Source organism: Hemicordylus capensis, chromosome 1 (genome assembly GCF_027244095.1).
Source record: "Hemicordylus capensis ecotype Gifberg chromosome 1, rHemCap1.1.pri, whole genome shotgun sequence".
NCBI classification, from domain to species: domain Eukaryota; kingdom Metazoa; phylum Chordata; class Lepidosauria; order Squamata; family Cordylidae; genus Hemicordylus; species Hemicordylus capensis.
The window spans coordinates 268,800,356-268,825,255 of NC_069657.1; the positions used below are offsets into that span (position 1 = coordinate 268,800,356).

Here is a 24,900-nt window from a genome sequence, read left to right on the forward strand (position 1 = left end):
TGGAGCCAGTACTTCTGAAACAAACCTAATTCAAAATGCCACTATTTGTACTTTGTTGATTACTTCAAAACTGAGTTATCAAATGTTTTCCTTAAGATTCTTGTAGTTAATCTTATATTTCCTACAGGCATAGTTTAATGCATACAGCTGTACTTTAAAACTGTAAGAGAATAACCTACAGAAGAGTTCTGAGGTTAAAAGAAGAGCGATTATATCTCAATTCTAAAACTGTTCTTAAAGTGTAAAAAGGGTTAGATTAAATGTCTGTAGTTCTATTGTTCTACGAATTTAGAAGATAGGCATCAAATATCTTGTCATGAATCCGTTATTATCCTATGTAGGGACAAAAGAGAAAATTATATAATCTTCCTTATTCTTCTGATACAAGTACAGGAAAAGGGACATGGTGACCTGAAATCAGTAATTGTCGAGTAACCCAAATTACTCCAAACTTTTCTAAAATTCAAAACTTCACACAAACCAGGTTTACTACTGGTGGAATGCAAATTGGGAAACAATAAATGGAACACTTTGTAAGTCAATCAATTTCAGTGGGGCTTAGGCAACAGACTCACCCACCCAAGTCGTCCTCATATTGTTAAGAGCTGTGCAGTAGCACACTTGGTGGATTAAAACAAGATGTCACACTATAATGAGGTCAGGGAGTAACAAAAAAGAACTAGCATGACAGTTTGGAGTCTTTTATACATGAAAGCAACATATCAAGAAATCAGTATTATTTCTATCAGGGGCATAGCAAGGTTGGAGTGGGCCCAGAGACAAGATTTTAAAATGCCGCCCCCCCCCACTGAAGTGTGTGTGTGTGTGTGTGTGTGTGTGTATGTGTATGTGTGTATAGACACACACACACACACACACACACACACACACACACACACACACACACACACCCTATGTGCCACAATAGAACATCATCCTAAATTATTTTTTAAAAGGTTTTGTAAATTGTGGGTGATGCAAGTCATTTAATGGTAGTAGAGAAAGATATGCTGTTCTGGTAGCTCCAGGTCTTAACACTCACATCAGTTTCGGAGGATGAATACAACTGAAGGAAGCCTGGGCGGGTGCGTGGCTGGGGGAGTCAGTCATGTGACCTGCCTCTGCCCCAAGGCAGTGGGCCCCCAGGCAACTGTCTCCCCTTGCCCTATTATAGTTACGCCCCTGATTTCTATTGTTGACATCTGTTAGGATTTCTACAAACACTGCATTTAGAAAAGTAGTAGCACTTGGAAATTATTTTTCGCTTCCCCTAAGGGGAAAAATTGCATCTAAATAATTATTGGAGAGAAACAATATTATCTATCATTTTAGAAACTGTATCCTCCAAAGACTAATTATAAACCACAAGGGGTGGGCCTGCAGTAAACAACCTGTTTTTCTAATTTCCTAGAATTGCATCTGATAGAATTTCAACTAATTTTCCATGCTCCAAGTTGGATAAAATCTCTTTATAAACTTGGTTTTTTTCCACATAGGGAGCAGTCTACGATGTGACTTGGAATGTAATTCAGCTTCTGTAGGAATAACTCCTTCCTACAGGAAAGAAGAATGGTGAGTTTACAACAAGGAATAGGAAATGTGTAGGAAATGCGGCTGCCTCAAGAGCAGACCATGATGGAATTAAATCTTAGGTCCAATTCACATATTCATTCATTTTTTAAAAAGTCCCCCGCTCCCACAAATATGCATACAGTGCAAAAGGAGACACAAAACATGCATGGATATATCCACTTCCCACAATCCACCTCAAAAAGGGAATGGAAGAATCACAGAAACTGAAGCATGCCATATACAGATCTACACACATAACATCACATGTAAATTGTGGGCCTAGTGCTCCACTGAATTTGCATAATTTCTTGTTGACAAACGCAGCAATTGGCCCTCACCGTAACAGTTATGTAAGCTTCCCCTCACCCCAATTTTGTGCGTGGGTTTTCCAATAGCCAAATATACTGAGCTAGAGATGTGGCCGAAGTTTGTAATTACCTAGTTTAAAATATATTCTTCTTAAGAGCAAGTTTTTAGTTAAGAACTCTCTGAAAAAGCTCATAAATACCAATTCCAAATTCAGTGGAAGGGAGTTCACTACAATGAACCAATCTTTTAGTGCCACAAATTCTTTTGTGAAACTGTGAGGTAGAATCAAGGCCTCACCTAATTACCATATTGTCTTTGTGGCGGCAGAGCAGTCCGGCACAGAATGCATCCGCAGATTTGAAAATGAATATATGTCATTTATTGCTGTCAGGAAGGAGTCATACCTCAGGGACAGAGCACATGCTTTGCATGCAGAAGGTCTTAGGTTCAATTCCTACATCGCCAGATAGGGCTAGGAAGGACTCCTGCCTGAAACCCTGAAAAGCGGCTGGCATTCACGGTAGACTGTATGGGGCTTGATGGACCAGGGGTCTGGTTTATTATTAGGTAGATTCATATTTCATGGGTTTATTTCACCCTTCCACCAAGGAGCAAAGGACAGCATTAAAGATTTATACATCACATTCCTATAAGGCTATTCACACGAGCAGCCTAGCCTGGGCTAGGCTGCTTGTGTGCAGCACTGGGATCGCTCCTGATCCCGGTGCTCCCACCCAGCCTTAACTTACTTTTAACCCCAGCCTTTAGCCAGGGTTAAGAGATGCCGCCCGAGCTGTCTATGCAGTCCGAGCATACACAGTCGGACGCCTAGAGTGCTCAACGTGCGTAGAAATCCTCCAATGCACCACACTCATCGTGTAGTGCATTGTGGGATTCCTGGAGGCAGGATCTTCGCCTAAAGAGATCCACACTGCTCTGTGCAGCACAGATTGTGTGGGCATGTGGTGGTGTGCCAAAAAGGACCTGCAAGGATCATCTGGGGAAGAAGGTCAGTTCCACCCTACTTCTCTCCCCACCCACCCAATCGTGCGCAATCGTGAATATAGCCTTAATGTTTCTTTCTCTCCCTAAACCAGTGAAAGGTTCAGTATTGGCTTTTGCAGGGTTTAGTCTCCTTTTTGAAGAGAAAGCACTGAGAAAGCACTTGAAATCTTGTGTCCTGGTATGAAATCTGTTTGTTTTAAAACATAGGGTCTGGGAGATGCAGAAGAGATGCATAGCTAGCACCACCAGTGTCCAATAAATGCAGAACACATATGCTTGTTTCTGTCACATTTCAGCTGTCAAGTAGCTAAAACTTCCAGATCAACCACAAAATAGGGGTATGCGTGAACTGTTCGATCCTGAATCAGTTCACCTTGAACTGCGCCGGTTCGACAATTGAATCACAAACCAAACTGTAGGCAGTTTGGCTTGCGATCAAACTGAACCAAGTCTAGTTAGGGTGGACCGGTTCAGGATCGAAAGGGCATTTGGGGCAGCGGTGAGAGAAGTAGTTTATGGTTCTTACTGGGCTCTTGGTGGCACCGCTGCTCGCCTCCCTGGCACAGCCCAAGTGTGTAGTGATCCCTATGCAGCAAGCCACCGCGTGGGTGGTTTGCTACAGAGGTAGTGCCATGGAGGGGTGAGAGGCACTGGCCAGTCTAGTAAGAACTTTAAACTACTTCTCTTGCAACACACACATGGCTGCCTTTTACATCTTTCAAGGATTCTCCCGTCCCTTTGCTTGTAAAGAGGAATCCTCGATGGATTCCCCTTTACAAGTATAGCCTCTTGACCATCTGAACTGTTTCAGTTGAATGGACTGGACTGGCTGGTCTGTTTGACCGAACTGGTAAGGGAACAGGTGATTCAGTTCAAATCCAGTTTGAATTTGAACTGAACCGCAGTTTCTGGTTCATGCACATCCCTACCACCAAGATTTCTTTCAGATCCCAGCTTTTGTTTTTATGGCTTACATGTTCTATCTAGCTGGTTATATAAGATTGGTTGGGGAGGGGGATTTCTTTGCCAAAGTTAAGTGGTTACTTGATTGACTAGAATTGTTCTAATTACTCAAAACCTTAAGAAATTGGATGGTGGAATTAGCTCAATAATGAAGTCTCTTTCATCGAGTAAGAATTCTGTGCTGGAACACTGAAATCAAGATGTGCTAAAAATTACAAATGCAACCACATGCTTCATTCTGTATGTTTTTTCTAGTTTTCCCGTTTCCTACTATTAAAACATAGGGACAGAGAGAATCCTACCCAGATGTGCTAGAGTTTTCATGCCAGCAGTATCTTTCCCCACAATCAAACCAGTATTTTAAAGCTGCCCCATGTTTAAACTGTGCTTTCTTGAATCGTGGGGATTCCTAGAACACAAACAGGAATCCCCACCATATCATCCTGCTGTAGGCCTCTGAATCATTCTCATAGAATGCAGTGTCCTCAAATACTTGGGGAAATGACTGATTGACAAATGATTATCCTTTTTATATACTGGGGCTATGGATCCCAATCCTAAATATTTTCACACTGATTCAACAGCTCTAATGTACAAATAGTGTTCCATATGTCAGGGATTGGGAAATGCTCCAACATTCAGCAGAACAACAATTCCACAACTGTGCAATGGAAACCACCACCTTACATGAAATCCCTCATCAGACAGGTAGGTGCAATCTAGAGAAATGTAATCATACATAAATCCCACTGAAATCAAGTCCCATAATGCCCCACTGCGAATTTAAATTTCAATTAGGACTGCAAGCTTTAATCCATCAACTAAAGCATTGATGGCAGCTTTGATGTTGTTCACCACTTTTCTGTTATTTTCTAAATGCTACAGAATAATGCCATACTAGAGTGGGGGAAATGCTCAAATTCAGCAGGATTAAAATAATAAGAGTAATACAATAATAAGAGTTTTAAGTTCATACAATGGCATGGGCTGATGAAAGAAAGCAGTGTCATTCATCTCCTGTGATATTACCACCACTACTGATATTTTTTTAAAGCAACAAAACATTGCGGATGGGATTTAAAGAACCCTGTACATGCACACAAACACATTTCCTATACAGCATGTGATTTTTTTCCCCAGTGATGCCCTCTCATGCTTCATGGGATGCTACTCTAATGAATTGAGTAACTATTATTACTATTATTTATAGACCACTTTTCAACAAAAAAGTTCTCAAAGAAATTTACACAGCGGAAAAAATAAGAAGAAGATGGTTCCCTGTACCCAAAGGGCTCACAGTCTAAAAACAAAGAATACAAGCACAAGGTAGACACCAGCAACAGCCACTGGAGGGACACAGTGCTGGGTTGAACAGGGCCAGGTGCTCCCCCCGCCATCGATTAATATAAAGAGCTTCACCACTTTGAAAGGTAGCTCTTTGCCCAACTAGCAGGGGCGTAACAGCTACACATTCATTGGGCAAACACACCCCATTGCCTGGTCTTTTAAAGGTTGATATTCCACAATACTGATGAGTTGAACTAATTTATTTTAAAACCTTTTTGGCTTAAGTGTTACTTTATTAGAGAACATCCCATACTGTGCCAATCTGTTGAAAAACAGGATCTTATTGCTGGAACAAATTACTAGGGGTGTGCATTTTGGAATTTTCTTGTTTTGATTTGTATCCGAATCGAAACATCCCCGTTTTGTTTTGTACCCAAATTTTCTGAATCCGAATCAGCCCTGTTTTGTTTTGTAGCCAAATTTTCCGAATCCAAATCCGAATCAATTTGGATTTTTAAAAAGGGTCCCAGGGCAAAAAGAGTGGGGGGTGGTGGTAGTGTCCAATGGGTGGAAACTACCACCCAAATTTAAAAGGAATTAGGCAAAGGGCTGATTTTTTTGGTGATTTTTTTTTTTTTAGTTTACATATCTTTAAGAATTTTCCCATAGGGAATAATGGGGATTCCAGCAAATGTATCACTTCAAATCAAGGGGAAAGGGATGACCCAGAGCAGAGTGTGGTGGGTGGTAGTGCCCAATGGGGGCAAGGAAACTTCCAGAATAATTTCAAAGGAATTGGGCAAAGGGCTGATCTTTTGTGATTTGTTGAAGTTTACATGTCTTTAAGATTTCTCCCATGGGGAATAATGGAGGTTTCAGCAGCCCCATAATTCCACTTGGGGGGCACTGGGGTTGCCCAGAGCGAGGGGTTGTGTAGTGCACATAAGGTGCCAACCACCCCCCACACCCACAAGCCTGTGGGGTACTGGGTTTTGTTGTTTCTGAGGTGTTCATTGTAGATTCTCTGGTAGCATATGAGATTTCTAGTGAAAAACAAGAATCCACTCTCATATGCTACCAGAGAATCTACACTCAGAACACCACAGAAACAGCAGAACCCAGCACCCCATGGGTTAGCAACCCTTCCCCTGGCCAATGTGGGGTCAGTAAAGAGTGGGAAGAAGCAAAAGAGCCAATGGGGAACAAGGAGGGAATTGTCAGCAGGTCAGCCCATGATTTAGGTCACTGATCAGAAGGCTGGAAGGGTGGGAAATTCAAAGAGATGTCAAACACAAAATGGAGACTGACTCAGAGATCACCACAAAATGGAGGTCCGAAACAACAAAATGTTTTGTAGCCGAAACAGGGACGTTTTGTTTTGTATACAAAACTTTTGGATCTGGAAAATGGGTGTTTTGTTTTGTCTACAAAACACCCGAAACAGGCTGTTTTGGGTACAAAACGTTTTGTATCTGAAACGTTTTGCACATCCCTACAAATTACCATGTTTAAGTTGTAACATTTGATTATTAAATTTTATATCACACTTAAACTATTCTGCTTCCTCAGAATTCTTATAACATGCCTCCCTTGAGGTTCTAAAGTAAATACATTTACAGTTTGTGAATTAGAGAATAACTTCTTTCGCTCAGTTGTCTACCCTACATTCAATGGGAATTAAGCAAGTTTGAATTTTATCTCAGTTGCACTTCAAAGTCTCAACAATTCCAGCAACATTTAAAATGGAGACCCAATGTAGCCACGTAAAAGCGTTCTATATAGCCCCTAAAATCATGTGGAGATGCATTCATCTACAGACTCCGATCACACAATTGAGTGGAGTATGATTATCTTTCAACGTCTCTAGATTTCAAATGGCTACAGAGAATTGTCAGTACTGGAATTAACTGCATGGTTGCAGGTGGCATGCAATCGCTTCAACTCACTGTTCTAAGCACCAAGTGGTAAGCATCACTCCTGGCTACATGAACCCACTCTTTTCTTTCAAGTAGCATCTTCTAAAGTTGGAGCCTGTCATACATCAAACACACTGTTGAACGTGCTCAGAAACAGCTGATGAGCTTTTAATAAAAGGACAGCCATACAATTTATCTGCAATAATTGCATATTGTAATACAAGTTTTCCACTATTTGTAAATATGAGATCAGTAAGCATAAGGTAACTTAGCGATTAAGCTTCAGGTATTTTAAGCACTGTCTCGCAAAGTATCTCTTATCTCTCCCCTGACCAACACTAGCAGCTATAAGAGACCAATTAAATCTTCATTGGCACATGCTTCTACAGAAATAAAGGAGTGAAGACTACAAGATTGGTTCCTTAAACTATAAAATAAAATGTAGCCATTACGTACAATTTAAATAACATTTATAAGACTATATAAAAGTCTTAATTTCAGCCATACACTGGAAAATCTGGTTGACCTATTGCAAATGGAATATCATCCACATAACCTTTATGTTTGGGGTTGAGGCTTTTTGCTATGTAGTTGTTTACTTATAAAACAGAAACAGGCTATTACGAAGAAACATTGGAGAGAGTGCATTCTAATGCAGACCCTGCAGGAATACAGCTCAGCCAAACGAAACATAATTAGGGAAAACAAAATGTGAAATTTTAAATCAGTTCACTAATGATGTATAAAAATATCAGTATCCCTTATTTTGACTGGCAAGACATGTTCTTTTCATTTAGGGAATTGCGAAGTAATTACTCCGCACAAGGCTAGATTGTCAAGTAGAAAAAGTGGGGGAGGGTTGTATGTGTGTGTGTGGTGGGGGGGGGGTAGTATGATGACAGGAATTTAATGAAAAAGATCTCAAAGGCCATCTGCAGCACTGCTGGCCAAGGTTCACCCAGAATGAGACAAAAAAATCTTTTTTAAAGTGTTAGTGAAGCTGCTCTGACTGCATGTCTGAACCATTTGACTCTGCCACACTGCGCTTCCTATTCGCTTCTCTGAGAGCAAACTGTCTGTCATGAGGGAGTTTGAAAGTCAGATGGTAGAGATATAAAGTCCCTAGGAGGGAAATTAAAACAAACACTCTCTTTATGAACTCAAGATTGTTTATATCAGGAATATCCTTCTAAACGTGGCAAAGGTTTAAGGCCTGGCTGCTGAATTGAAGGTTTCTCCTATTTTAGTCGATTATATATCCACTTGTTTGACATTAGATTTGACAAGCTCAATTATAGCTTTGAAGTAAAGGGTTTTAAGAATGAGAAGAAGAAAATCCCCTCCCCCCATCTAGCTTTGCTTTTCAGGTATTTGTATAGGGTCTTTACCATTAAAACTGGTGGGAACAAATCAGATGCTGATGACTGTAAATAGAGAAGCTAGTAAAATCTAATTTATGGAACAACAGCTGCGTGCTTAACAATTTATGAAAAAATTGTAAAGCTAATATGTTGACAGCTGTCATCAGTTAACGCCAATATCTGCTTCACCATTCTACATGTGATGCATGTATTCTAAGAATGAAAGCATTGATTTCCATTCATGGGCTCTACCTACTGCTGGTTTCAGTTGGAGGAACTGAAAATTCTATAATAGGACTACTTCATGTTATGAAAATAGTAAAAGCACCGTGGTTTTAATGAGGCAACATGCAAGAGGATAACTGGCTTTTTAAAAACTTGAATGTTCAAAACGAGAATTTGGGTCCAATCAGGTTTCCCCATGAGGTCAAAAAAGGAGAGTTGGGGTAAACTGTGTATCCCTCAAAAACTGTGGTAGAACATTGATCCATAATACACAAAATTCCCTAAGCGTCTCTCTAATTATCTCTACAGAAGTACTGCTTCCTCATCTCAGCTTCAAAAGTTCATAGAAAAGGACACCAATGGGAATTATGATGCTTACCCCGCCACAAAGTGTTCTCATGCAATTAGCATTCTGATTTATCTCCAGCCAGTTATTTCAATATAATAGTTAATATACTTACTATCCTTATCAATTTACTTGCTTCCCACACATCTACCCCCATGGTAAACCAATACCAATCAGAATTAAAAAATAGAGTGGACATTCTGACAATACATTAACTATTATATCCAATTTTGGTTCTAGAAATTCTCTCAAATATAAGAATTTGAATTTATCAAGCTAACTTAGTTAATTAGCCTTTTACCTGTTTTAAAGGAGGTATAAATGCTTGAAAACTAATTTCCTAGGAAATAAAAATAATTGTAGGCACATAAGGCTAGTTCACAGTTTCTAATTTATTTATCTATTTAAATCTATTTGTTCAGTTTTTATACTGCCTTTCATAAGACATCTCAAGACAGTTTACAAAGCTAAAACACAGAAAAAAATTGTAAAAACCACACTTTAAAATCTTAAAATCAGTTAAACAATAAAAACCATAAAACATAAACACAAAAATTGATTAAAAAGACAAACAGAAGCAGGAAAGTTAAGAGACTGTCATCTCATATATGTTAAGGAGGAAAAGCATGAAAATAGTTCAACTCCTTTGCTAGAGAAAGCAGCATGTGAAGCAACTATTCTTAAAAATAGGATATTTGGTATGGATTTGCTCACTCCAAAACGAAACGTATTTTAGAGTAATGAAGTCTGATACCAAGCTACACAAAAGGTTGAAGTATATAATTTAAACATGGGCCCTGTTCATGTGTACAAATAGCTTAGCAGACTTAATGGAGCCTTTGTGGTCTTACACACTGATTTAATAGATTTTTCTTAAGCTCCAGTCTATTTCAGTTTCATATGTGGAACATTAATACTTTTCCAAGAGAGGCAGACTAACTTGAAAAATAAAACAGAACACACACAGATTAAATTAAAATAACATCTAGTGTCTGGTATGGGACTGAATGCCAAATATAATACCCCATTGTGTCTAGCTCTTGTAATGCATTGAAAGCTTTCAGTGTTCATAAAAGCAATGCAAGTAAAAGTACCTTTTCATTGGTTATCTTCCCAAAAGAAATCTCCACCTGAGATGCATTGCAGGCTTGCATGCAGCCACATTTGTGGGGAGAAAGTAACAAGTGACCTGGGCATTTTCCTAACTACGCAGTCTGCCCCCAGAAAGCCTGACTGGTAGCTAAACAGAAATTAGGGTCCATAAACTGGGGAGAGAACTGTGTTCATACCTGATCAAGAATTCTCCTTGGAATATAACAAAGGAACAGACTAAGATTAACCAGTCATGAAATTTGACAGTGGATTTTGGGAGTGAGTGAGTATGAGAGAGATACAGCATCCATGCAGAATCCAGGCAGACCTTCCATTGGTTCCTGCAGCAGAACTTGGAACTGAATACAGATTGTGTAGTCCACATGGGAAAAGTTCAGGCACGCAAAAAAAGGCCAGGTATACCCTGCAGGTGGTCCAGTATTTATTTCTGTGTTGGTTCAAGGCTCTGCAAATTCCACAATGTGGATCTGTACCAGGTTAAGTGCACCCATTCTTCTCTGGAGCAAAATTACTCTATCTGCTACTGTGCCAACATTTTCCTGAAGTGTTAATAACAGGTCATACGTCAATTTCAAAACACACTAACTTCATGAAAAAAGCCGTAGAGGCTCTTGTCAGACCTGACTAACCCTCCAGAACAGACTGGAATTTCTGGGCCCAGTTCTTTCCCTAAATACTGAAGATGTCTGGTGTCATATAAAACACTGAAACTAAAAACAAAACAAAACAAAAACCAACAACCCCCAAATACACCACAACTTAAAAACAGAAAGAAGGTGGTGTGACTTATAAGTAAACATCCCTTAACAGAAATAAAAGAAACTGTACGGCACAGAGCGACAGCTGTCTCAGGTGCTTTGAGATGTGAATCTCCACTTATTTGAGGTGCCCTAGAAAGTGTAATTCAGTGCCAATAGGAGTGCATAGTTTTCCTCTCTCCTCTCCCAGGAACCAGCCTGTCATCTTTAATTCACGAAAAGCTACCACAGTTCATGAGAAAGGCAACTGATGCTGGAGTACTGGCACAGGAATGTCAACACTATAGATGCTTTAATTGGCAATGCTGACTCTCATGCACCTTTTTGGCAGGAGCTGAATACTGGAGCATACTGCATCCCGCAAAATGCATATAACTCCAAAGTACCAAGCAACAAAAACATGAGGTGTTCTGGCCCGACTTACCTTTTGGATGCCAAGGGTCTGTAAACTCGTACTTCCCCACACCAACAGTCCGTAGCATCTGTACCCCATTGGTATTGTCCTGACTGCCCGTCTGGTTGGGAGGAAGCTGAGGAGCAGCCTGCCCATTGGTAGCTGGAACACTATTAGGTAGGGCAGCTGAAGGCAAAGCAGGTGGAGGTGGAGGCAGGAGAGGACAAGTCATGTGACCATTGCCTACTGCATTGTGGCCTGGGTGAGTCACTTGACCAACCCCAGTCATAGAAGACATGGTAATGGGCTGGCTATTCGTGTACAAAGGTTGGCTTTGCAGGTTCACAACCATGTTACTCAGAGGCTGTGAAGGCTGCTGCTGAAGCTGGTAATGAGCTGGCATTAATGGAAGCTGGGGGGTAACATGTGGAGGGAGTGAGGGTGTAACTCCAATGACAGGGGCTTGGACGTTCACTGCTGGGCTGAAGGTCGGAGGCTGAGTCATCCCATATGAATGAGTGATAAGAGCTGGCTGGCTACCCGCTGCCACTGTTGTCACCCATGGAGCTGTACCTAGAAAAAGGAAAGCTAGCAATAAGAACAATTTTGGCCAAAAGCAAGTCTCCCCAAAACACTCTCTCTGTAAATGCTGCTAACATTCCAGCAACCATGTCATTGTCTCTGCAGAGTCCTCGCCTTTCCTGTTACATCCCATAAAGAGGTGGAGGGTCTGGAACCCTTCCAAACTAGTAAGTGCCTAAAAGTGCTACAGCACAGCAGGTAAGTGCAAATGTTAAAAATACTCAACTAACAATGTAGTGTGTTTACAATTTTATGCATTTTTAGCTTTGTGCAGTTTAAGTATATGCTTCCAAGAAAATTAACCTTTTTCCCTAACGTGTTTTCATGGTTCCCTGACAAACACTCGGCGCGTATAATAACGGTGTTCCAGCCACTACAAAGAGATTGCAATTAGGCATCTGGCATAGCTGCACTATGTATGATATGTGTCTGGAAGCTGGAAATCATTTCAGGTGGCTCTGGACATAAAAAGAGGACTTAAAGTATTATGCAGAGGTGTTTTTTTGTGATTTTTTTTTTTAACCCTGGCAGAGAGAGAGAAGGGAAAAGAAAACACTTTAATGAACTTCCAGGCTTCTTAATACATTTATATCAGCCCTGAAATAGGAGTAACCTGAGGGGGTCTTTACAAGCAGAAAGCAAAGCCAGCTGTAGTATTTAAAAAAAGGACCCATGATAAAGTCTTATTTAGAGAGGTAATTGGAGAGAGCATATTGAATTTGCTTTGAACAATTTTCCTCAGCAGAATTACAAATAAGGCTGAAAGCATACCTGGGTTTTCAGTCTCCCTCATCTGTTTAGATGGTGGCTCATCTGTGTCCCAAGGTGTAGACTGATTGATGGGTGTCTGGCCCCACCTTACACTCGTTGCTAATCCTTGAGGCTGATTCTCCGTCTTGGAAATGCAAGGTGTCTGCCAGAGATTGAGAGAAAAAGCAACACATTTAGACTAATATACATGGAATCCTTTTGGCATTTCGCAGGTTTCCATAATAGCATTAAGGAAGTTTCATAACTCATTTAGTCAGGCTTCCATTACAAGAGCAGAATTATTATACTTATTTGTGGGAAATCTATTAGATCTTTAATTAGAATACGGAACTACCATCACTGCCTTAAAGCAACAGCCTAGAAGAGTTCCTGATTGTCCTAACATAAACATTTACTGCAATGTATTGGTTCACAAGTGTGGTTGTGGCCTCCCTACAACACTAATGCAATGTTGGCGACATTGGTCTGGCACAGAAGTCAGCGCATACGTAACTATCAGTTTGTTGGCACTACACATTTTACAAATCAAACTTTTAGAAATGTCATTCCCCGTTAATTACATTTTCGGACATTACTGATTGTTTTGACATAGACAGTGCCTTCTTGAACCTATTTGTAAAAATGAAAATACATATTTGGAATTTCTTTAAAAGTGGAATGGGACAGGTCCTAGTATTTACCATTCAAACAATCCTAAAGATGAATCAATAAAATTACACCACACTGTTAAGAGCCTCTGCAAAAGTGCCTATACTGGCAATACTTCAGAAGTGTTAAAAACAACTGTAAAGTGCTGAAAAAAACAAGACTCATTAATTGTGAAATGAATCTGTAATCAGAAAGACACTGTATAAACAATTATACAAAACTAAATGTTCAGCAAGAGCAGTATCCACACATTATGCTCAACACTTGTACAATGAGTGTACAGATCTGTGCAGAGATAGTTATTCACATGTATGCTACACAGGCACAGAAGCCCACTTCTTGTCTATACCATACATATGAGGGGCCTGTACCCAGGTTCATGTTTTAAATGAACGCAGATACAGTTATTTGCCCAAAAGCACGTACGTGTGTACAAACATCTGTCACAGGCACAACCTAACCTCTGAATAGGACTAAGATAACTGAACTTCCCAGGTTCTCCTTATGTTTTTGTTTGTGAAGGGAGAGAAAACTGCTTTCAGACTTGTTCTTTTAAAAGCTCTTTTACAGAACTACCGTTTAACTACTTGGAGCTTAAGCCACATGGAGAACGTAAATTTTGAGGAGATATCTCAGGGGCGGATTAAGCTTTTTGCCATCCTTTTACCTTTAAACAAAAAAAGGTTTGCCTTTTTTGTTTAAAGAAAAGGGAGGACTTTCTCCTTGCTCACGCCACCCTTGCTGCAGCTGCCAATGCCCACAGAGAGAGACGGTAAAATTTGAGGAAGGGCAAAATTTGCTGCTCCTCCATTCATCCACCACTGCGAGATCTGAAGGAGCAGCAAGGAGTCAGGTAAGCACTTGCTCACATAGTACAGCTGGCCGTACATCTGTAAGAAGACTCACCTTCTACTCTGAGAATAATCCATTTGGAGAATTTATTTATTTATTTAACATATTTATATACTGCCGAAAACTCGCATCTCTGGTTGGTGGTTTACAATAAAACAATACAGATTTGAACAAAACCCAAACATTACAGCTTTAAATTTTAAAACAATGATAAATTCGATAAATCTAGTTAAAAGCCTGGATGAACAAACGTATCCTTTAAAAGATGATGGAAATGGGGAGGCTCTTATTTCAGTAGGGAGCGCATTCCAAAGCCTTGGGGCAGCAATGGAGAAGGCCCATCCCTGAGCATCCACCAGATGAGCTGGCAGAAACCGCAGACGGACCTTCCCAGATGATCTCTATAGGCGGTGGGGCTCATAACAAAGAATGAGTATTTGATACCAAACTGATGGGAAACCACAAACAAACACCCAAAACAAGGTATCTAGGCTTCTGAATGTGCAGCCAGTGGCTCTAGTCCAGAGATATGCAAAAGTATTGCTTCAACGGGAGTGGAGGGTCTGGACTCATTTTCCCTGCCCAGATAGACATAAGCCCTATTCACATATGATATTCAGTGCACACACAACCCGTGCACAGTGTATGGACATGATGATTTGTACCATGTATAGTCATCCACACATTATTTTTAATGCACGTACAGTAGTAAACATACAGTAGTATATTTCCTACCTGTATGCTGCATCTCAGGGAGACTGCATCCATGCTCACTTTGAAAATGAACACATGTACAATGATTCATACAAACATATGTGTACAGACACCTGTACACACATACAGTGTAATGTCTGTATAAAGCTAGTACTGTATCTGTTTTTCAAGCTTTCAGAACCAACCATCTGCAACAGGAACCATGCATGTAAGTGCTGGATATGGGGATCCAGCCACAGGGAATGCACACAGAACAACTATTTTAACATGTGGTTTCAGCCTGGGATCTGCTTCTGTGCAAAAATCAAATTTGCTGGACTAGCAAATAGAAAATAAATAAGGACATTCTCGTCAACCAAATGTTCATTCTTATTTCAGGCATGCGTTTGCACAGAACATACTCCCAAATCCCGGTTCTTAATGGCTCAATAGATTTAAACATGCACATCTAGCATATTAGGATCAAACTGCGCTTCTAAGCCTGTATTTATTCAACCAGAAAGAAGCTACAGATTAAGTTAGAATAAAATCACATCACCCAATGATTGTGGGAGTGCAGTACAGGCAATACAACCTGGAGAAGGGATGAACTGCTCAATAATCTTCTGATTATTTATTATATTTAAAAAGCAAAACACTAGGTTATTTTTGCTACTAAACAAATTACTACATTAGAACTGCTACCCATCCCTGGCCCAAAATATAAAAATGAGTATGTTCCAAATTCAGAAAGCTTAATTATTTAGCATTATAAAGTAAAGGAACATTGTGTCTGTGTAGGAACATTGGAGCATGCCTTTTAGACTCAATTATCTGTTGTTATGTTCACTGGCCGCTGTAAAGAGAAGAGTTGCATAAAATGTTCCATAGACATCACAGAAACTAATTGCATTATGCTGTACTTTTCTCTTCAGCTTTCATATCAGATGCTTGTTTGAATTAAATATGGAACACATGAAAGAGGCAAATTGCTCAAAACACACTCTCCGGTGTGTGTTTCAAAAGGATGGCAGGTGGGGTGGGGGGGGAGGCCAAATGTCTACTTGCATAAAAAGGCAACCTCTCAAAGCTCTTTCTGTGGCTCAGATATTCAAGAAAACACATTTAAGAAAAAGATGGACAGGAAAGTTTAGCATAGGGATGCAAAAATCCAGAAACCAAAGGGCATCACAGCACAGGCAAGTCTGAGAACATCTTGCAATGGGGTGGGGAAGATTAACATATCTTATTAAAAGTGTGAAAACTAGGGGCAAATTGGAAGCTCTTTTTTTTTTTTTGGCGGGGGTGGGGGTGGGGGCTTTCTGGCATCCTTTCATGTCCTATGCTGAAAACTGTCAAAAGAATGCTTCCTTATCATCTATCAGTATAGAGGTGTCTTACTTTATTAAGTACACATAGCTTTCCTTCTCAAATTAATACAGTAATTATTTGTATATTTAGGAGGATTCACCCCCATTAGTTTGGTTATAATTCTCTCCTTACTTTCCTCTATTTTCTTTAGTGATAACACAATAGCAATTCATATTTTAATGCTATGATATGCTGTGTTTGTATTGAAATTGAAGGGTAGGGAATAATAATAATAATAATAATAATTATTATTATTATTATTATTATATACTAGATATGGTAGTTAGTTCCAAATTAGAAGTCAGTGTCTAGGCTGTTTGACATGGATAGAAACCAGATTTCTCTGCCTCCCACATGTGCTGCTAGAAGGAAGGTGAGAAGAGATAAAAACACATGAGGAATAGCAGGACCCTTTCCTCACTGATGCATTCAGGCCCCTCTTCTCCTTCCCTTCAGACCAAATTGCCTCGAAGAAAGCCTGCCTGACTCCTGGGTTTTGGGGAAAAGATGTGCACCCCTAGTTTAAACAAATCATAGTCTAGCACATTTTCACTATCTTTATACTCACATTCACCTGAGTTTTTATTTGCAGTTATACAGCAGTTTCTGGAAAACTACATAAACCACATGCACATTAAGTTTAGCTTCTGCACTGCATGAAAACCACTAGCTTGCAGTCCTGCCTCTGAAATCTGACCACAGTTATGTATTGCATGGACGGTGATACCATTGCACTATGCTGAATACAAATGAATACAATTTTGCAGATGTTTCTTTGGGATCAATGCTATAATGGAACAGCCAAAAAACAAGCTGTGGAAGACATGGGGGCCAAACCTCCTAGATTTGCATCCTCAGTTGATTTCCTTTTCTAATATTAAAAGAGAACCACAAAAATGGTAATCATCAATTGCTATCATCCCAAATGGGCTTTTGGACTTTTACGTACGCTCACCAGGCATTAGGGTAGCCTCAGTTCCATGGAACAAAACTAAAATATTTGCTTCGCAGCAGTACCACAGAGCATTTAAGCATATGAAGGTGCAGAAGCACATTAGTGCAATAGAAAGACAGGTATATTAGAAGAGTGTCAGATGGATCACTTGTAATTCAGAACACAACCACTGTAGTTCTAAACGTTGCTACAATGCATAGTTTCTTTGGCCTATGATGGTATAAAGGAGCACAGATATGCTTTTGTTACATTGTTGGTAAAAGCTCTCCTGAAGGCCATTTCCAAGTGCCCACACCAGTGACACAGTTTCTGGGTTCCCACCAGCTAGGTCTTCTTTATGCAAGCATCAGGAAAAATGCACTTCAAGAAGTGAGAGAGGAGGCTTCTGGACCTACCTATTTTTAAAACTGAAAACCCATAGGATTTATAAATGGGTGTTCAGCCCTCCCTTTTGATACGAGCCAATACCTTACAAACCATAAGAGCCTGAAAGAGTCAGGGCTTCTGAAGAGCCAAATGGGAACGTTTATTCTAAGATGAAGTATTAATTCCATGTGCTAATCAAGAATGATCTGAAGCAGGCAATATGTAAGTGTTGAATCATTGGTTGGGATAGAATTTCTACTGGACACCTGTTTGGGGAAGCCTGGCCAGTTCTCACCAGTTGTTGCCCAGGTTACAGACACAGCAATACACATATCAAGACAGACAAACCCGCTTTGCTGACTGCCAGAACAAGAGTTTGGGCACTCTAAAAATGCAGTAGCTATGTCAAATGGGTCAGGATCATTACACTTCTTAGAGTTGGAATATCAACCGAGCTGAACGTTATACTGTTGCTAATGTGAATTAATGTTCCCTGGGGTGGGATGGGGTAGAGAAAAGGATGTTTCTTGTAGTTTCCTCTTTTCAGGTGGCAAAGTCGATATACATCTCACAGCTGAGTTCTTTTTTTCCCTTTTTGCCAGATATGAAAACCTATTTTCCCCTTCTCTGTCACATGAGATGATATCTGCCCATTTATGACCGTATCTGCTCACTTATGCCAAGATGACACTTTCAATTCTCTCCTCATTGAGGTATGGTATTTACTTTCAACTGGGAATACACCCACACTGTTGAGGAAATAAACAGCTTTTAAACAGCAGTTTGGTAAAATTAAAAATAGGCTTTGCCTACAATTCTTATCTTCCCCAACCCTCTAGAACACATTTTAATTTACTTGAACTTAGCATTTAGGATGTTGCATTCAGCTAGAAGCATAAAAACAAGAGCATCGGTATTGCTTTAAATGCTCTGCTATCCGCTATATACATAAAGAGATGTAAACTGTGCCAACACATAATGATAACCACAGGAAAAACCCTTTCTGAATACGTTATTGTCCACTATACCCATACTCAGTCATGATACAGATTTCTTATTTGCAGGGCTTCCATATATAGCTTTTTTGTGGAAAAAACAACCCAACTGAAATAGTTGCTCTAACATTTAAATATATATATTTGAAATTATCTTGTTAAATGACTTAGAAATACCCTCTCAGCTATCCAGTATTCATGAGGAAAGGCATGGCAGCATCACAGAAACCACAAATCTGGGGGCTAAAATTTCCCAGGAAAACACACGCGTGCATGCATGCGTGCGCGCACACACACACACACACAGAGATGCTACAAAAGGCAGAGATAATGGCTCTCCTCTAGAGAGATGTTCAATGTGCACAAGAAACAGAAAGATGGAATGAGTGGAGCTGCTGCCCGGAGGTAGAAAACATCTGGCAGGCGCTTTAGAACTGTAATAGGCTCCCTGATTTCTTTATCCTGGACCTAGCAAAATGTCCGTGCTAGGAATGAAGCAAGGGCAGAAAAGGGGAAGATGACAGTGGATACAACCTAATTACGTCAGCTGCAAAATATATACTAATCCTTCACAAGAAAGAGTATTAAGAGAACATCATCCTGGAGCTTCTGCAGAACTGCAAAAGCAAAGCAGCTCTGTGACCAGTTGACAGATAACATTTCTGCACTCCTGTCCTATTTACAGAAGGTATATCAAATCTAATGTACTGGAGTGAGATCTGTGAAATATGAATATAATGACCACTTTGACCTTGCAGTATGGCTATGGGGGTGTCAGGTGTGTGTGCGTGAGTCTGTGTGTCTGATGAAAGACGCAGAAAAGAGGGGTCTAAAAGGATCTGCAGAATGAGGCCTTTGGCATCTATCATGTGAGAATGGGGGTGTCTCCCTCTGTATTTCAGACTATAGGGGATTAAGCTTTAGAGGAATCTATATTTCTGACTGGGACTGCAAAGCAACTGAATTACCTTGTACTAACCACCTAATGGCGCAGCAAGGAAATGACTTGATAAGCAAGCCAGATGTTGCTGGTTCAAATCCCTGCTGGTATGTTTCCCAGACTATGGGAAACACCTATATCGGGCAGCAACGATATAGGAAGATGCTGAAAGGCATCATCTCATACTGCGTGGGAGGAGGCAATAGTAAACTCTTTCTGTATTTTACCAACCACAGGGCTCTGTGGTCACCAGGAATCAACACCAACTCGACAGCACACTTTACACCTTTAGTTATAAATACCAAAGGAACAAATAAGGGTGATGACTGACATTTATAATGAAACTTAGTTATTTTGAAGTATAACTACATAATAACAACATAAACATTCAAATTAATTTTGGTGTGTGTGGGTTGGTTTTTTGTTTGCAATTTAATCAACTTAAGTTGCAAGTTTAATCAATTTCAGTTGCAAATGTCTGTAAGCAGTTTCCTACACGGTTCCTTGAGGTAGCTTCTGTTGCCTGTGGGCTTAATGCAGTGTCCTAAAAACCCTTCTGTTTCTTCCACCTTTCTCTTCAGCTGTTGGCTGTTCATCACCTTACTTCCCATCCTCTTATAACAGCTAAACAAAATAGAGAGTTTAAACTACTACTACTACTACTACTACTACTACTACTATACCACTCTTCAACCAAAGCTCACTACTATTAGTTATATACCAATCTTCAACCAAAGTTCTCAAAGTGATTTACATAGAAAAATAGATAAATAAGATGGCTGCCTGTCCCCAAAGGGCTCACAATCTAAACAGATATTTTATTAAAATATATTTTCATCCCTACTATATACAGCGCTGCCTGTACAGTGAGGGCTAAGTCATAGCAGTATCTATATGCCTAGATCAACCAGAAAGTCATGTCTCATATGAACATAGGAAGCTGCCATATACTGAGTAAGACCATATGTCCATCTAGCTCAGTATTGTCTTTGCAGACTGGCAGCAGCTTCTCCAAGGTTTCAGGCAGGAATCTCTCTCAGCCCTATCTTGGAGAAGCCAGGGAGGGAACTTGGAACCTTCTGCTCGTCCCAGAGTGGCTCCATCCCTTGAGAGGAATATCTTGCAGTGCTCACACTTCTAGTCTCCCATTCATGTGCAACCAGGGCAGACCCTGCTTAGCTAAGGGGACAAGTCATGCTTGCTACCACAAGACCAGCTCTCTTCTCATATTTCAAGGTAAGGCAAAAGCCACCCAGCAATCAATACAACATAGGACAAACATTCTCATATTCCCAGTCATGCCCTTACCCACCATACAATGTCCAACATGCAATTTCTTTACCCTTATGTTAGACGGGTGTCTCATTTCTACATGCAGCAACTCAGTATTTGGCCAATACAAGATCAGTAATTTGACCACAGTCCGTCAGTAATTTGACCACAGCCACTTCCAGCTTCAACTTATCTACCTTGTATAAAAGACCAATAGCATACAGAGGTACATGCGCTCATGATTTATTCTTGGGGATAGTCTAAGGTGCTACCCGCACACATTAACATTACTATACTGTAAAACTCAACAACATATAATAAGATTGACTAAGACAACTGCAGAACAAAACAACAACAAAAACAAAAAAGGCTATGCAGAAATAACTTTGCCAATGTGTAAGGCTAGCAAGTGGGACTTCTTATGGGATTTACATTTGCATGAGGGCTTTTATGGATATGATATTCCACCACCACCCCGGCAACAGGGTCTAACACACCCCATAGAGCAGATTTGTTCAGTATATGCAAATCTCTTTGGATATATTTTGTTGGCTTAATGTAAATCTTATGAAATGAATCAGATCATAACTTCAGTGTTAAGGTACCTGAGCCAGGCAAACACTTAAACAGATGTTCCATTTGAAACACACACCAAATTTAGCAACTGCCATTTATATTCAGTATCTTGAAGGGTCATGCACTACTAGATGAACATGATGATATTGAGTTTTGAAGTTATATTTGTTGTTTTTAAATCTATGGTCGTTGTTATAATTTACTTAGATTTTTTTTTAATTTTAAAAAAATGATTCCTATGGCTGAAGCTCTCATTAAAAAGATAAAATATTCCAAGTGGGAAGTGAAAGCATCTCTAAAACAAATATAATAAAAACTGGCCATATAAAACGGATGAAAATTATACTCCCACAAAATAACAGTGCACTTACATGCAAGAAGCTGACACCTCTCCATTCTCTCCCTCAGGTAAAACCCTGGTGCATTTAAAGAGATGTTATTTGGAAATGTAGTCTACAGTGTCATTAGTGGTTGACAAGATGACAAGGCTGTATGAAGTTTCGATAGTGTTACCCTGGAGATAACTCACTGAATTTTAGAATTCTACAGTGAACTGGCACCTAGCTGGGGGACGAGGACTTTTAGGTAAATTGAAAGCAGTATCAAGTGCTACCAGTTAACACAAATGAATTTTGAACATGAAAAGACACACACACACACACACACACACACACACACACACACACACACACACGAATCCAAGATGCCAGTGTGCCTTGCAGAATGCCTTGTCTCCAGAAACATGACAACAATTTACAAAACAGACTCTAAAACTGATGAAATGCATTTTGTTCAGAGTGCTAAGATCCCTTCAAATAATGCTAGCACATGTGTTTCATTACAAGTGACTTTTAAAAAGCTTTCATAGGTCCCATACCCACTACTGTACTTCATGTTAATTCATCAGGAATAGTTACCACTCCCTGGCTCTATATGCACAATCATTAAATTAGAATTCCCACTTCGCTCATCTATATGCATTGAAAGAGTATGGAAAAGCCACACTTTAATCAACCCTGATTGTGAGTGCAACCGGCACTGATGAAAAACTAATCTATGTTAAGTGATTGTGCATATATACTCACAAAATGCAGAAGAGCAGAAATATCCATTTCACTATCCAAAAGAAGCTATGCCCAACTTCACAAAAAGTGAAGGGGAGACTTTTTGAAATGGCATCTGTTAGGCAGCTGCTCCGTGTGGTAATTATTTGTGTGCACTGACTTGGTTGCAACCACACAAAGCTTAATTCAGGCATTATGTCAAGCCACAGTTAAGAAAGCTAAACTATGGTTTGGCATGATGAATGAATTGACAAACCACATTTTGTGATCAGCTAGCAAAGTCAAATTAGAAACCATAATTTGAAGTAGATTTGTAGACCATAGTTTTCACCAAGTTTGCCAATTCACACTGTAGCCAAACCACAGTTAACACAAACCATTGCTTACAAACCTATTTCATTTCATTGTTTCCATTTCTGGTTTGCCAGACAATTGCAAACCAGGATTTGTCAAATTCAGACATCAGTCAAACCATAGTTACAACCATTGCTTTATCTCCAGAGACTGGTGTACCATTGATGACAGGAGTGCTTTAATGAAGCTGAGTGGACATTGACTGGAAAACAGACAAGTAGTTCTAAACCATGATGTTCCTGTTGTCCATTTGGAAACAACAAAAGGATATCTTGCTTGTAATTAGATATCTAAGACAGGGATTCTCAACTTTGGGACCCCAGATGTTATTGGACTTCATAATCTCAATAATCTCAATAATAATAATCTCAATAATCTCAACTCCCATAATCCCCAGCCCCAGTGGCCTTTGGTTGGGGATTATGGGAGTTGAAGTCCAACATCATCTGGGAACCCAAGACTGAGAATCCCTGATCTAAGATAACATATAAAGATATTCTCAGCATGCCTGCATGTCTAAGAACTACATGTATAGGAGACATGATGACAAATTAAAAACTCTAACCCAAACATTCTTTGCATATTGTACACAAGACTTGGGTTGGTCCAGGTACATGGAGAATTCCTCTGGATAGGAATAGAATAAAAATTACTATAAAAATATTAGTAGTGTAAAACAAAGGAAGAGCCACTGGTAAGTAGGAGGAATCTTTCAACATCTTTAACAGTTTCCATTTTCAGCCAATATGTGGCACCATCAATCCAGCATTTTAGAATACCCTAAAAGGATTTTAGAGTGTAAGAGATGCATCCATATGTTGCAAATCAGCATCTCCTGTTAATTTAAAATGCTGATCAGTAAAGATAAATGATCACCCATGTGTGCTTGTGATTTTTGCAAACATTTCTATTTATTCAGTTTGTTATGCCATTCCCAGATTACAAATAGTTTAGTTTTCTTAAGTGTAAGCACAAACCTTACATGCAAGCAGTCAGACACATCAAGTGCAGCGTAAATCAAGTGAATCCTTTTATATATTAACACATTGCTCTGTCTTAGCAGCATATATTCCCCCTCATTCATTATTTTCTCTCTCTTTATTCTTTCCTCCATGCTTCCAAGTATTAATTGATAGCTATTTCCCCCTCAGTTTTTATTCTTCATTTTTATTATTTCCCCACACTCTTCTCCTTATCATATTTCCTAAGTTGAAACTAAATTTATCCATGGTGCAAATTGGGCTCAGAATTAGACAAAATATATTTACCCATTCATATAGATTAAACAGATGTCATGTGCTTTCTTCTACGAACATTCAGTATGTGAAAGGCATTAAAAACTGCCTACAAAATATGAATAGATATTTTGTATTTGTATAGGTTCTCTAATAGTTTGTCAGATGTAACAGAAATGCTAGCAGAACAGAACGCTAATCTTATTACATTCAAAGTATCTATGTTAGTGATACTTGAATTATGAAAGTGCTTAAGAATTCTGGTGATTGATAAGAACTCAGCTGTAATAGGCACTTCACAAACACCTGAAGCATGAAAGAACGGATCCCTTTGGATTATATTTGGTTTTAATAAAACAGGGATGGAGGGAGTAAAACTGACCCAGATCTATTGTACCACCTAGATTGAAAAACAACCTTTTATCAGCAAGAATAGCTACTGATGAGGTACAGAACTACTTAGCTACCTCAGAGACTACTGTATAGAGAAGCAGAGGCGTAACTATAGGGGGGGCAGGGGGGGCACATGCCCCGGGCGCCATCTTTTCTGGTCACATGGGGGGCGCCGTCATGACCAATTTTTTTAATTTTTTTAAAATTTTTTTGTTAATACAAATGTTTCCTGCTCAGTGCAGCAGCGCTGCAGCAGTCAAGGGAGCGCGTCGGTGCCCCCTTCCCCACAAGCGGTCCCTTCCGCGCTGCCTGCGCCCCCCCCGCATTGCTTTTCTGGCACCTGGCGGCCAGTCAGTGGCCTGGCTTGGCAGCGGCGGCGGGCGCTTGTGAGGAAAAACCTAAGTATAATGTAGTATGTGGGGGGGGGGCAGGGGGGCGCGGTGGGGGGGCGACATTTCAGTGCTTGCCCCGGGCGCCGTTTTCCCTAGTTACGCCTCTGTAGAGAAGCAAAGTACTTTCATAGGAAAATAACTGCTGAAAAGTCCTTTTAAAACAAATAAACAACATCAAAGAAAAGGAGAGAG

The 24,900-nt window shown here is 39.9% G+C and overlaps 1 protein-coding gene across 8 annotated transcripts in view; it reads right to left on the reverse strand.

Moving 5' to 3' along the window:
* KLHL29 (kelch like family member 29) overlaps positions 1-24,900 on the reverse strand; it is a 594,606-nt gene that overhangs the window by 222,583 nt on the left and 347,123 nt on the right. For all 8 annotated transcript variants that reach the window (XM_053285144.1, XM_053285141.1, XM_053285142.1 and 5 more), the window contains 2 exons: positions 12,603-12,744; positions 11,280-11,822 (listed from right to left, as the gene is read on the reverse strand). In XM_053285144.1, the coding sequence (XP_053141119.1) occupies positions 11,280-11,822; positions 12,603-12,744 (685 nt within the window). The remainder of the gene's footprint in view (positions 1-11,279; positions 11,823-12,602; positions 12,745-24,900) is intronic.